Raw genomic sequence first — 14,285 nt, 5'->3', positions numbered from 1 at the left:
TTTAACACCCCACTTTCACCAATGGGCAGTTCATACAAAATGAATATAAATAAGGAAACATAAGTTTTAAATGATATTTTAAACAAGATGGACTTAATTGATATTTATAGGTCATTCCATCCAAAAACAACAGAATACACTTTCTTCTCAAGTGCTCATGGAACATTCTCCAGGATAGATCATATCTAGGGTCACAAATCAAGCCACAGTACATTTAAGAAAATTGAAACCGTATCAGGTATCTTCTGTGACCACACCGCTATGAGACTAGATATCAATTACAGGAAAAAAATCTGTAAAAATTGCAAACACATGGAGGCTAAACAATACACTACTAAATAACCAAGAGATCACTGAAGAAATCAAAGAGGAAATAAACAAATACCTAGAAACAAATGACAGTGAAAACGCAATGACCCAAAACCTATGCGATGCAGCAAAAGCAGTTCTAAGAGGGAATTTTATAGCAATACAACCTACCTCAAGGAAAAAGAAACATCTCAAATAAACAACCTAATCTTACACCTAAAGTAATTAAAGAAAGAAGAACAAAAAAACCTCCAAAGTTAGCAGAAGGAAAGAAATCATAAATATCAGATCAGAAATAAATGAAAAAGAAATTAAGGAAATGATAGCAAAGATCAATAAAACTAAAAGCTGGTTCTTTGAGAATATAAACAGAATTGATAAAGCATTAGCCAGACTCATCAAGAAAAAAAGGAAGAACACTCAAATCAATAGAATTAGAAATAAAAAGGAGAAGTAACAATTGACACTTCAGAAATACAAAGGATCGTGAGAGATTACTACAAGCAACTCTATGCCAATAAAATGGACAACCTGGAAGAAATGAACAAATTCTTAGAAAAGCACAACCTTCTGAGACTGAACCAGGAAGAAATAGAAAATATAAACAGACCAATCACAAGCACTGAAATTGAGACTGTGATTAAAAATCTTCCAACAAACAAAAGCCCAGGACCAGAGGGCTTCACAGGTGAATTCTATCAAACATTTAGAGAAGAGCTAGCACCTATCCTTCTCGAACTCTTCCAAAAAGTTGCAGAGGGAGGAGCACTCCCAAACTCATTCTACGAGGCCACCATCACCCTGATACCAAAATCAGACAAAGATGTCACAGAAAAAGAAAACTACAGACCAATATCACTGATGAACATAGATGCAAAAATCCTCAACAAAATACTAGCAAACAGAATCCAATAGCACATTAAAAGGATCATACACCACGATCAAGTGGGATTTATCCCAGAGATGCAAGGATTCTTCAATATACACAAATCAATCAATGTTATAAACCATATTAACAAATTGAAGGATAAAAACCATATGATCATCTCAGATGCAGAAAAAGCTTTTGACAAAATTCAACTCCTATTTATGATAAAAACCTTCTAGAGAGTAGGCATAGGGGGAACTTACCTCAACATAATGAAAGCAGACATGATAAACCCACAGCCAACATCATTCTCAATGGTGAAAAACAAACCATTTCCTCTAAGATCAGGAACAAGACAAGTTTGTCCACTCTCACCACTATTATTCAACATAGTTTTGGAAGGTTTAGCCACAGCAATCAAAGAAAAAGAAATGAAAGGAATCCAAATCAGAAAAGAAGAAGTAAAACTGTCACTGTTTGCAGATGACATGACACTATGCATAGAGAGTCCTAAAGATTCTACCAGAAAACCACTAGATCTAATCAATGAATTCAGTAGAGTAGCAGGATACAAAATTAATGCACAGAAATCTCTTGCATCCCTATACACTAATGATGAAAAATCAGGAAGAGAAATTAAGGAAACACTCCCATGTACCATTGCAGCAAAAAGAATAAAATACCTAGGAATAAACCTACCAAAGGAGACAAAAGACCTGTATGCAGAAAACTATAAGACACTGATGAAAGAAATTAAAGATGATACAAACAGATGGAGAGGTATACCATGTTCTTGGATTGGAAGAATCAACATTGTGAAAATGACTATACTACTGAAAGCAATCTATGGATTCACGGCTGTCTTTCTCAATCTACCAATGGCATTTTTCACAGAACTAGAACAAAAAATTTCACAATTTGTATGGAAACACAAAAGACCCCCAATAGCCAAAGCAATCTTAAGAAAGAAAAACGGAGCTGGAGGAATCAGGCTTCTTGACTTCAGACTATACTACAGAGTTACAGTAATCAAGACAGTATGGTACTGGCACAAAAAAAGAAATATAGATCAATGGAACAGGATAGAAAGCCCAGAGATAAACCCATGCACATATGGTCACCTTATCTTTGATAAAAGAGGCAAGAATATACAAAGGAGAAAAGACAACCTCTTCAATAAGTGGTGCTGGGAAAACTGGACAGCTACATGCAAAATAATGAAATTAGAACACTCCCTAACACCATACACAAAAATAAACTCAAAATGGATTAAAGACCTAAATGGCCGGACGCTTATAAAACTCTTAGAGGAACACATAGGCAGAACACTCTATGACTCTCTATGATCACTCTATAACACTCTATGACATAAAACACAGCAAGATCATTTCTGACCCACCTCCTAGATAAATGGAAATAAAAACAAAAATAAACAAATGGGACCTAAGAAATTTAAAAGCTTTTGCATAGCAAAGGAAACCATAAACAACACGAAAAGACAACCTTCAGAATGGGAGAAAATATTTGCAAATGAAGCAATTGTAAAGGATAATCTCCAAAATATACAAGCAGCTCATGCAGCTCAATATCAAAAAAAACAAACAACCCACTCCAAAAATGGGCAGAAGACCTAAATAGACATTCTCCGAAGAAGATATACAGATTGCCAACAAACACACGTAAGGATGTTCAACATCACTAATTGTTAGAGAAATGCAAATCAAAACTACAATGAGATATCATCTCACACTGGTCAGAATGGCCATCATCAAAAGATCTACAAACAATAAATGCTGGAGAGGGTGTGGAGAAAAGGGAACCATCTTGCACTATTGGTGGGAATGTAAATTTATACAGCCACTATGCAGAACAGTATGGAGGCCTTAAAAAACTGAAACTAGAAGTACCGTACGACCCAGCAATTCCACTACTGGGCATATATCCTGAGAAAACCATAATTTAAAAAGAGTCATGTACCACAGTGTTCATTGGAGCTCTATTTACAATAGCCAGGACATGGAAGCAACCTAAGTGTCCATCGACAGATGAATGGATAAGATACAGAAGGTGTGGCAGATTTATACAGTGGAATATTACTCTGCCATAAAAAGAAACGAAACTGAGTTATTTGTAGTGAGGTAGATGGACCTAAAGACTGTCATATAGAGTGAAGTAAGTCAGAAAGAGAAAAACAAATACCATATGATAGCACATATATATGGAATCTAAAAAAAAAAATGGTTCTGAAGAACCTCGGACAGGAATAAAGATGCAGACACAGAGAATGGACTTGAGGACATGGGGAGGGGGAAGGGTAAGCTGGAACGAAGTGAGAGAGTGGCATGGATATATATACACTACCAAATGTAAAATAGCTAGTGGAAAGCAGCCGCATAGCACAGGGAGATCAGATCGGTGCTCTGTGACCACCTAGAGGTGTGGGATAGGGAGGGTGGGAGGGAGACACAAGAGGGAGATATGGGGATACATGTATATATATAACTGATTCACTTTGTTATACAGCAGAAACTAACGCACCATTGTAAAGCAATTATACTCCAATAAACTGTAACTGGGGGGACTTTCCTGGTGGTCCAGTGGTTAAGACCTTGCCTTCCAATGCAGGCAGGTGTGGGTTCGATCCCTGGTCAGAGAGCTAAGATTCCACATGCCTCGGGGCCAAAAAAAAAAAAAAAAGGAAATATAAAACAGAAGCAATATTGTAACAAATTCAATAAAGACTTTAAAAATTGTCCACATCAAAGGGAAAAAAATCTTAAAAAAAATAAATTAAAAAAAATGCAATTGGGAATGAGAAAATTGTTTACTAAGGGATCCAGAATTGAAAAGTATCTTTATTTTTCTTTATTCAGCAGTTACCTCATTCAAGGATATGTCTGTTTTTACCCTATGACTGTTTATGCCTTTCAGGAGAACCGTTATCATTTAACCTAAATACATTTGTATTTCCTTTTCAAGGTGAGGACCAAGGATCATGTATTTGATAATGTTGGCCACCTTATCAGATACCACATGGATAATAGTTTGCCAATCATCTCTTCTGGAAGCGAAGTAAGCCTTAAACAACCAGTGAGAAAAGATAATAATCCAGTACTTTTGCATTCCAACAAATGACAGTATGGAAGTACCATCACACTGATACTTCAGGAAAGTCCATTTTGTATTAGGACACAAAAATAATTCACACTTGGTTTCTAGATAAATTAGAGCACAAACTGCGAAGCGTATCTTTCTGAGACCATCGTGGACTAAGTCCTTTATAAAACAAAGAACTAACAAAAATTGATCTTCAGAAAGTGAAAATCAGAAAAGGGGAAGAGGATGGGTCCCTTTGAAAAGAAAGTATACATATGCACGGATGTCACTTTTTAAGGCCATATTGCATTGATAACAAGCTAAAAAAAGCACAATTAAAATTTCACGTGCTGAAGACAACTTGAATGAACTGCTGGGGCAGTGGTATGTGCCTTTCAACTTGATAATTTGGGGACATTTTCATATTGGGGAGATTAGTTCTAAATGTCTTCATATTCTATAACTATAAAAACATTTGCCAAAAAAGTTTTTCCTTGTTATAAAAATAAGAAGCCATTTGCTTAATAGTTATTGACTTTATTACATTTTCTGTTTGGTAACACTTTCACCTCAGTGTTAAAATAAATTTGACATTGAATTTGGACTGTGTCTATACCAGTGGAATCAAATCAAGGGCCACTGAAAGCATTGGTCAGTTTCATTGGCCTGTCCCATTTGCTGTTTAAAGGGCTGGAGCCCAAATGTTTTGTCCTAGTATTTCTCAATCTTTGCTATTTGGACTGTTTGTATGCAACATATGACAAACTAAAGAAGCCAAATCTATGTCATTTCTGATTTCATCATATTTCTCCCTCCTTGCCTCTCCCCCTCACCCTTCCCCCCAAAAAAGAGCTCATGAGTGCATGGATTTAAAAGATGGCAAACAAACCAGTGTTCTTCATATTCAGTCTCCAAATTGGTTCCATTCTTATTTAAAGCACCGAATTTATTTTAAAGTATGGGGCAATATCCCCTTGATTGGTGGTGACTGAATCATAGGCCCTCATCTACATGTATCCTTAGCACCTTTTCTAGATATGACCAGGCAGAATGTACCAGGGAGAAAACACTGAATGAAACAATTGGAGAGGTTTGACACATGCAGGCACACTTGGTAAACCAACGATGTAATGAAGCGTTGTGTAAGCAAAAGCACTGGACTGGGCCTCATTGTGACCTTGAGCAACTTGCTGAACCTGTCTGGACTCCAGTTTCCTTGTCTATAAAATGAGGGAGCTGGGCTAGGTGAATTCATAGGTCCATTTCAGCCCTAACATAATATGAATTTATAAAAGGCAGATTTTTCATTTATTAGGGGTCAGTGTTGATAACCAGTCTGTATAATTAAGCTTGAAACTGCAACTTTTTCCTTTAGTCTGTGTCTGTGCTCATTGAGATCATCATTCAGATAGCAGAGATCTGGAGGCTTTCAGTCAAAAGCACTGAAACTTTGGAAAAATATAAGTGATGGTAGTAGAAGTAGATTTGGTTATTTTGAGTGGCAGAAAACGGCTTCGGTCTCAGCCCTCTACCTGCCTTTGCATATAGAGATATGGCCATTATTTTAGAGTTTTTTGTGTTTATTTTTTTTTATCTTGAGTTATCTGGACAATTGCCTTAATTCCACTTCACTTTGGATGTGTAGATACAACTTAATCTTTGTAATTGTGAAACGTTTGCTAAGTTTTAAGTAAAACGAGAGAAACTTCTTTCACAGAGAAATCATCAGAAACCAAGCACACTGAACTCTAGTATTTTTATGTGAAGGTTTATGCTTTTAATTTACTTTTACTGCCATTGGCTTCTTAGATAGGTTTGTTTCCTTTTATACAACTAGGAAATAATGTATGTTTCCTCAATTTTGCATACACTGTAGTTCTTGATTATTTGTCCTCGTAAAGGGGATGAGCATGGGTGTAAATCAGCGAAGTCTATGGGTGATCTTATTATCTTAACAGAGACAGAGCAGGGCTGTGGTCTCATTCTGGTTGAGCAGAGTGATAACTGGGTGGCCAGAAGAAGTTCTTGATAGAAGATGATGCAAAGAGTGTAGCTGGCGTGAGCAGGACACATAGATGGTCAGTGTTTGACTGTAACGGTGTGGTAGTTGGATGAGCAAACACCACACTTGCAACAACGGGCACAGTTAAAGGGAAACAACAAAAGAAGTGTTTTCCTGCATGCTCTTTTAATGTCACATCCTTATCTTCATCTGTCTTAAGGTGGAAATCCATTTGCATATAAATACCTGTAAACAACTTAAAAAAAATAAATGGTTATTGCTTTGTGATGACTGACAGTATATGTCTGTTGTTTGGGATTTGGAAAATTTATCGTCTGTAGGATGTATCAGGGTCCTGACAGGAAACAGCTGGCTCACTTAAATTAGGTGACTAGAGGAGAGTTTGATAAAGGGACTATTGACAAAGGTGTGGGCGAAGTATGGAGAAGCCACAAGGGAGGATGCAGTGGTCTTCAACCAGTGAAGGAGTAGGGGAGGGAGCAGTAACAGAATCTGGTGGGAGAGCTGTGTGAAAGGGCTGCCTTTTAGGAGCTGTGGCCTACAGAGGAGGCACTTAACCAGCCCTGGGGACTCCACTGGGAGGAGGCTAAGGGGCATTGTGCTCAGTGGACGAAGGATAGCCTTTCAGCAAATGATGCTGGAGCAGCGATACATCTGTAGGCAAAAGAATGAACCTCACACTTTATGTAAACATTAGCTCAAATGGATTATGGACTTAAGTGTGAAATGTAAAACTGTGATAAGTTTTAGGAAAGAACAACATAGAGGAAAGTCTTTAGGATATAAGGCAAGGCAAAGAGTCCTTAGACATGATCTGTTAAAGGAAAAACTGGTATGTTGTACTTCATCAAAAGTACACATTTTTGGGAATTCCTGGTGGTCCAGTGGTTAGGACTTTGCACTCTCACTGCTGAGGGCCTGGGTTCAATCCCTGGTTGGGGTACAAGCCAAAAAAAAAAAAAAGAGAGAGAGAGAGAAAAAAAATACAAATTTTTGATCTGTGAAAGCTCTGATAAGAGGATGAAGGACAAGCTGTGGACTGGGAGGAAATATTTGCAAACCAAATGTCTAGAATAAATAAAAAGCTCTTAAAACTCAACATAAAAATTCGACTTAGAAAATGGGCAAAAAACATGCATAGACATTTCACTGAAGGTATACAGACGGCAAAAAGCAGGTGAAAATATATTCAACATCATTAGCCAGTAGGGAAATGCAAATTAAAACCACAATGAGCTATCACTACACACATAACAGAACGAGTAAATGAAAGATAATGACAACACTAAATGTTGGCTAGGATGAGAAGAAAGTAGATCACACATACATTCCTGGGGAGACTGTAAAATAGTGCAGCCAGTCCGAAAAGCAGTTTGGTAGTTCATTAAAAAAGTAAACATGCAACTGTAAACATTCAACCCAACAATTGTATTCCCGTGCATTGATCACAGGGAAATTAAAACTTACGTTCACACAAAAACTTGTACAGGAGTGTTTATAGTAGCGCTGTTTGTAATGACCTAAAACTGGAAAAGTCTTCAATGTTCCTTCGGTGTGTGAATGTTATACAAACTGTGGTACATCCGTACCATGGACTACTACTCAGCAGTAAAAAAGAATGAGATGATGAGATGCTGCTACAACCACTTAGATGATCTTCAGAGAATATGCAGAGCAAAAACAAGCTAATCCCAAAAGGTTATATACCATAAAACTACAGTTATATAACATTCTTGAAATGTTGTTTCTATAAAATTATTGAAATGGAGAACAGATTAAGGAAGGAGTCAGTAGGAGAGAGGGACGTGAGTACGGTTGTAGAAGAGCAACATGAGGGATCCTTGTGTGATTGAACTGTTTTGAATCTTGACTGTATCAATGTGGATATCTTGGTCGTGTTACTGTACTACGGTTTTGTGAGGTGTTATCATTGGTGGAAGCTGGGTAAAGCTCACAGGAGATGTCCCTGTGTTATTTCTTGCAATCACATGTGAATCTACAATTTTCTGAAAATAAAAAGTTTAAGTTCAAACAAGTTGGGAGGTAAAAGTTAGATATGGCAAGAGATTTTAAGAAGATTGCCACTTTAACCCCTGGCAGAATCGCCGATCTACTAAATCCACCGAACATGGTGGTTGGCTCATCTTCGCAGTCCCAGGTCCCATCCTTCTAGCACTAGGAGGGGCCATGTGGCTGAGCTGCATGAGAACACCTTCATTACCTACTCAAATGTAAATGTTTGATGGCATCTCCAAAGGTACATTGATAAGATCAAAGGGTGGCAAACATAGACGGTCAGCTCTGTACAGAACCCCTCAGATCCGCTGAGCCAATTCTGTGTGTTTTGCTCCTAACTCCCTGCACAGGTGACTGTTGATTCTAAGGACAACCTCAGGCTAGGGGAGCTGCTTTGGGTTACCAAGAGCCAGAAGTGCCCATGGACTTCCTCTTCCCCTTCCCTGGTGCAGGAACAGGAAGGCTCAAATTGCCCCATCCTGATTACGCTCCGGAGCTCCCTGTAGGGTCAGGTTGGGGCCAGCACTTCTCCTGAAAACATATCCCTGCCTGGCTTCTTCCCCTTCCCTGTCCAGCTTCCTCACTCCCTAACAGCTTGCTCAGGGAAGCCCTTCCTTAGTAAATCATTTGCACTCATTTTCATCCCAAAGTTCACTTCTGGGAACCTGACCAAAGATAGAAGAATATCAAATAACTTTAAACATGTATCCCATTACTGGACAATAATATCTAAGTGTTCAAATACATTAACATTTTAAATAAATCCTATAATTTCTTATAAATGGTATCATTATGTTGTATTTTGTTAATATCCATTGAACATGTTATGTAAGCATATAAAGTACACACCAGTTTTATAATCTTGTCTTGGTACTTCTTTCTTTCCTTTTTAATCTACTGTTTCAAGAAGCAGAAGCAGAGTGTGGCATCTGGGAGGGTCTGCATTCCACGTTCAAATATAATTTTTGCAGCTTTGGATCTTTATCAAACGGTCATCATCACTTTTCTAATAGCTTTTACTGGTTTTCTGATTAAAAACCTTGATGCTATGGAAACTCGTAAGCATTAAATCCAGGCAATTGGCTCTCACACTTTTGGCCGGAGAGCATTGAAGAGGCAAAAAGACTATTGTCCCACATACCTTTCATCCCCCAACTCCTTCTTTTTCTTGTCGTGAAAAATATGACGCAGTGACGATAAAGAACTAGAGAGGAACAACAGGAATTGTTTACTCACTTTTAGGGGAGGAATATGATACTGTTCCTATGATTTTATATTCCAAAATACTGCCCTATACATTTTTCAAAAAATGAGTAATTTTATCACTTGCCTTGATAATACATTGTTAGTTACTTAAATAGAATAAATTAATAGCCAACACATTTCAATAAAGCATAAGCAAAGTTCAGAGGAATTATAAATTGACTTTAGTAATAGATTACTAGTGACAAAAATTGAACCTCAACTTGGATATTAAAGTCGTTATAGGAAAAGTGTAAATTAATATATTAAAGCAGTTAACACTATGTGCAGTTAGGTTAACCAAACTCACAACAAACTTAATTGGTATCGATGGTGCCAAGCAAAGCTGGTTTATAATTAAGAAGCAGGAATAACAGGTCTTAAAAACCATGACTTCCTGGGAATGGTGCTATTAACATCTCTCTCCCAAAAGTGGGAATTTCAGTTATCTTCAAGTGTGCATGAGCAGGAACTTTACAATGTTGCACATAGAAACGATGCATAATCCTTCTTCGTAAACTTAAATAACATGCTAACTTTAATTTACAAATTCTAAACATTAGTAGCCCCTAACATCTTACTTGGTAGATTCCTATTAGGTAAACCTTAGCTGTATGTAAAAATAAAAACCTATAAAATTGCAAGTTATTTTCCCATGATAACTGGAGAAACGACTTGTGTGTTTGTGTCATGTAATGACCCATCAGGAATATCCTTAAGGTCCATCAGTAGGCCATGGATCATGTTTGGAGAATCACTGGTCTAGACTTTTCAAATATAATCTGTCACAAATGCATCTTAGTCATAAACATTTGGTTGCGAAGAACGGAAACCCACCTGTATTAATTTCCTAGGGCTGCCTCAACAAAGTACCACAAACTAGCTTAAAACAGCAGAATTTTATTCTCTCACAGTTCTGGAGGCTAGAAGTCTGAAAATAACGAGTTGATAGGACCATGCTTCCTCAGAATGCTCTAGGGAAGAATCCCTTGCCAGTTTCTGGTGGCCCTGGATGTTCCTTGGCTTGTAGCAATGTAACTCCAGTTTGTTCCTCTGTCTCCACGTGGCTGTCTTCTCCTTGCATGTCTTTCTGTGTCCTTTCCTCTTCTTTTAAGGACACCAGTCATTAGATTTAGAGCCCATCCTCATCCAATATGACCTCATATTAACTAATTACATTTGCAAAGACTCTATTTCCAAATAAAGTCACATTCTGAGTTCTGGGTGGACATGAAATTTGGGGGAACGCTATTCCACCCCTTACAAGCTTATTCAAGTAAAAAGATGTTTTAAAGTTCAGATTATCACAGAACCAAGGAAAAGATGAACTGTCAGGCTTCATAAAGCACAGGAACCGGGCAGATCCATGGCTCTGAGTGGCAGAAGTTCATGATCGTCATCTGTGTTCCACCATATACATGACACAGCTATGGAAGAAGCATATTTCCCATAAAATACAGAAAATGTAATAAAAATCTGCTTCTGTAGGGTTACCACTTGACCCAGTTTCATGGAGTCATTTCTGTTATCTGGGAAGGGAATGTGATTGGCGCAGCTTGGGTCTGGTGCTCACGTTTGACCCAATCAGGTATGGCCAGGTCTTTGAGTGGTGGGGAGGTGATGGTGGTGAGGTCATAGTGGCTGAGGGCAGCTGTAGATTCTGTGATAAGTAGCTTAATCAGGGAAGGCATTTTGACACTTTATGTCATTATTAAGCCCCTAGAACAGTGCTTGGTACAAAGTAGATGCTCAAAAAATACTATTGAATATACAACAAATAATGGTTTGATATTCCTCAAATAACACTGTTAAATAGTGTTTCTACATTTTTAAAGCTCTTTCACACAATCTTATTTCATCCTTTTTACAATCCTGCAAAGCAGTTATTATCACTTCTATTTTCAAATAAGACTTTGCTCCACAGAAGGATTAAGTAAATTGTGGACAAAAGCTAGTAGGTAGGAGAGCTGGAACTTGAACTCAGATCTTCTTTAAGTTCAGTGCTTTTTTGAGGATAGCACTCCTTATTACAGGATGGCATTGCTTTGACCTGATAGCTCTGACACCAAAGAGAAGGTAGGAAAAGGAAGGAATGAGGGCTTAGCTGCACCTTTATAAATGATCTGAATGGGAGGGACCACATCTCAACAACAGGCATTTCCCCTTGAAATGTAAATGAGTCTGGTAGAGATAGCCCGTCCCAGCTCACAGATGTGTCAAAAATGCAGGATAAACATTGACCCAACATTCTACAAATAATCTTTCCAGCATTCAACGTCTTTGGCAGTTTTTCCCTCTCTTTCCGCATTTGTCTTTATTACCCCAGGATGCCTCTGTGTGCTTGTGTTTCTCTGGATGTAAGTTCATTCCTTGTGCGTTTCCATACCTTACCTGTGTAGCACGCCTTTCCCATCCCACCAGGCTTCAAGCTCTTCTATTGGCTATCTTGTCCCAGCCTACTTCTCCAATCTTATCTCTAAATACAAGAATCCTTTACTTTTGCTTCATATTGCAATCACTCTTGCTAATCAACCTGCCTGTTGACTCTTCCTCTTTTTCCAGGAACTTTCCCTGAGAGATCCTTCCTTACATGTTCACTTTTCCCCAGAATTATTACTATCTACTCATATTGCATGTAGTAAACTACTTTTTTGTGTGTTATCATTTCTCTTTTTATGTAAGCATCTTGCACCTCAGAGTGTGGGTGCCTCGCTGGCAGGGGTCCTGCCTCTCACTTTATATATCAAGCACCTAGACCAGGAATTAAACACGATAGGCAGTCAAGAAATTTTCATTGATTATAATATGTCCATAACTCCACTCAAATCCATTTTTAAAAAAGGCAAGGGGCTCTGATTTATTTTTTATTTTGATTTATTCTATTTTTTTGTGACTTAGGTGCTTAAGTCTCACTTATATTTTATATATAGTGATGAGCTCTGGATTTAGAGATAAAGGAGCTGGGTTCAAAATTCTGTCTCTGTCTCACATTAACTGTGTACCCTTGGACACTTTTATTATTATTATTTATTCATCAGTTTCTTACACTGTAAAATGGGATCCTAATACCGGTACTAGCCCCTCACAGGGTTGTTGTGAGGAAAAGTGAGCTAGTGTCTGTGAAAAAACTTACCCACGTCTAAAGCACTCTGTAAGGGATTATAAACACTGTCTCCTCATGTGCTTTCCTGCCTTAACATCTTTTCTTTTTTCTTTCATCTCTCTAATAAACAGTCGTTTGTGGGCAGGGATCATTTAGCATTCTTGCTGCAGCATTTCATCTTAACCCTTAGCACAGGACGCTACTCGCAGCTTGCTGATGGGCTGCCGTGAGACGTGGAAAGCCCATAAGCCTAGTTCTCACTAACAGACACCTTGGCTCAGATTTCAACAACTGCCGTTTACCTGAATGCTTTTTATTTGCTTTTTCTGGCACAAAGAGCTTTCATTTTATTTGTTGGTTCATTCATTTACTCATTTATCAAGTTTGTTTTGAGTGCCTACCAAGGGCCACAAAGCAAGGTAAGTGCCTTAAGATATTGACGTTGGACTGAGTGAAACATTCACATAGCAACTAGTTATATAGTAGATAACAAGGATTATAATAAGACATGTACACTGTGTCCAAAGGGGGGAAAGATCATTTCTACCAAGGGAGGGAGGTGTGTGTCATGAAAGGCTTCAGAGGAGGTGCTCATCTATCTTGAAGACTGAGTAGCTGGGGAAGTTAAGTGGGGCAATTAATACAGGTGAAAGAAATAGCTTGAGCAAAACAAAAAGCACTCTGGGAACCACGGGCAGCTGGGTCAGAGATTTCACTCATCTGTTGTTCTGGGTCGAGTACCTAATGTGTGCCAGACCCTTATGCTTAGTGGATGGGGTTATAGGGGTCAGTGTAGGGGTGGGATGGTGAGGTAGCAAATGAAAGCTAGCCAGATTGTGAACAACCTTTAACAACCCTTTTACTCCATAGTAATATATATGGGAAAGGGTTAAGAGGATGTACTACCAACTCCTTGATATTCACTGGAACCCTTTTACCCCAGGAAGGTAGATACAATAATTGACTTTACCGCAGACTGAGCAGTTCTGTCCTAAAGGACAAGTTAACATATACCAGAGTGACAGGAACATTCGCACTCGAGGAAATTCAAGTAGTGAATAAACATGTAGAGAATGTGTCATCTCATCAGTAATTAAAGAAACACATTCAAACAAGGCGGGACCTAGTAAGCAAGAAGACAAAGTGAAACGACCTCTAAGGCTGTTAAGGTGATGGGGAAGCAGGCACCTTAGAGAATCAGAAGGGCAAATACAAAAACCTCCAAGGTGGGTTCGTTGGGGAAAGTGAGGGATTCAATGTGCTGCAGCTGAGAACTGGGATTTAGGAGTGGAGACCGCAGGGGGCACGAGTCACTGCACTAGGTGGTGAGGGGAGGGGCAAGGAGTTCGGGCAAAACCGGTTCATCCTAGGAAAGCGCAGGAGGCCAGGTGCTTGGGCGTCTCTATGCAATCGATAGGCCCTCCCCATCTAGAGTCAACCCTTCCGTAATTGGCTCACGGATTCACCAATGGGCACACAGGAGAACTTCCCGCCACCTCTGGCGCCCGCTTTTAAACAGCCGTATAGTATTTTTAACTGCAGGAGGACTTCTCAACCTAGCTTGAGAAAGGCGGAGACTTCCGCCTCTACGCCCTGCCCCAAGCCGGCATGGCCCCGCCCACCAGGCC

The 14,285-nt window shown here is 38.8% G+C and overlaps 1 protein-coding gene across 4 annotated transcripts in view; it reads left to right on the top strand.

The window, feature by feature from the left end:
- The window catches only part of SHC4 (SHC adaptor protein 4), a 132,171-nt gene extending 125,604 nt beyond the window's left edge, over positions 1 to 6,567 (top strand). For all 4 annotated transcript variants that reach the window (XM_073800935.1, XM_073800937.1, XM_073800936.1 and 1 more), the window contains one exon: positions 4,157 to 6,567. In XM_073800935.1, coding sequence (XP_073657036.1) covers positions 4,157 to 4,312 — 156 coding nt within the window. In that variant the 3' untranslated portion in view covers positions 4,313 to 6,567. The remainder of the gene's footprint in view (positions 1 to 4,156) is intronic.
- Positions 6,568 to 14,285: the final 7,718 nt, after the last annotated feature.

This window comes from Tursiops truncatus, chromosome 2, assembly GCF_011762595.2.
Source record: "Tursiops truncatus isolate mTurTru1 chromosome 2, mTurTru1.mat.Y, whole genome shotgun sequence".
Classification (NCBI taxonomy): Eukaryota; Metazoa; Chordata; class Mammalia; order Artiodactyla; family Delphinidae; genus Tursiops; species Tursiops truncatus.
This window is presented reverse-complemented; position numbering and strand designations above follow the sequence as displayed.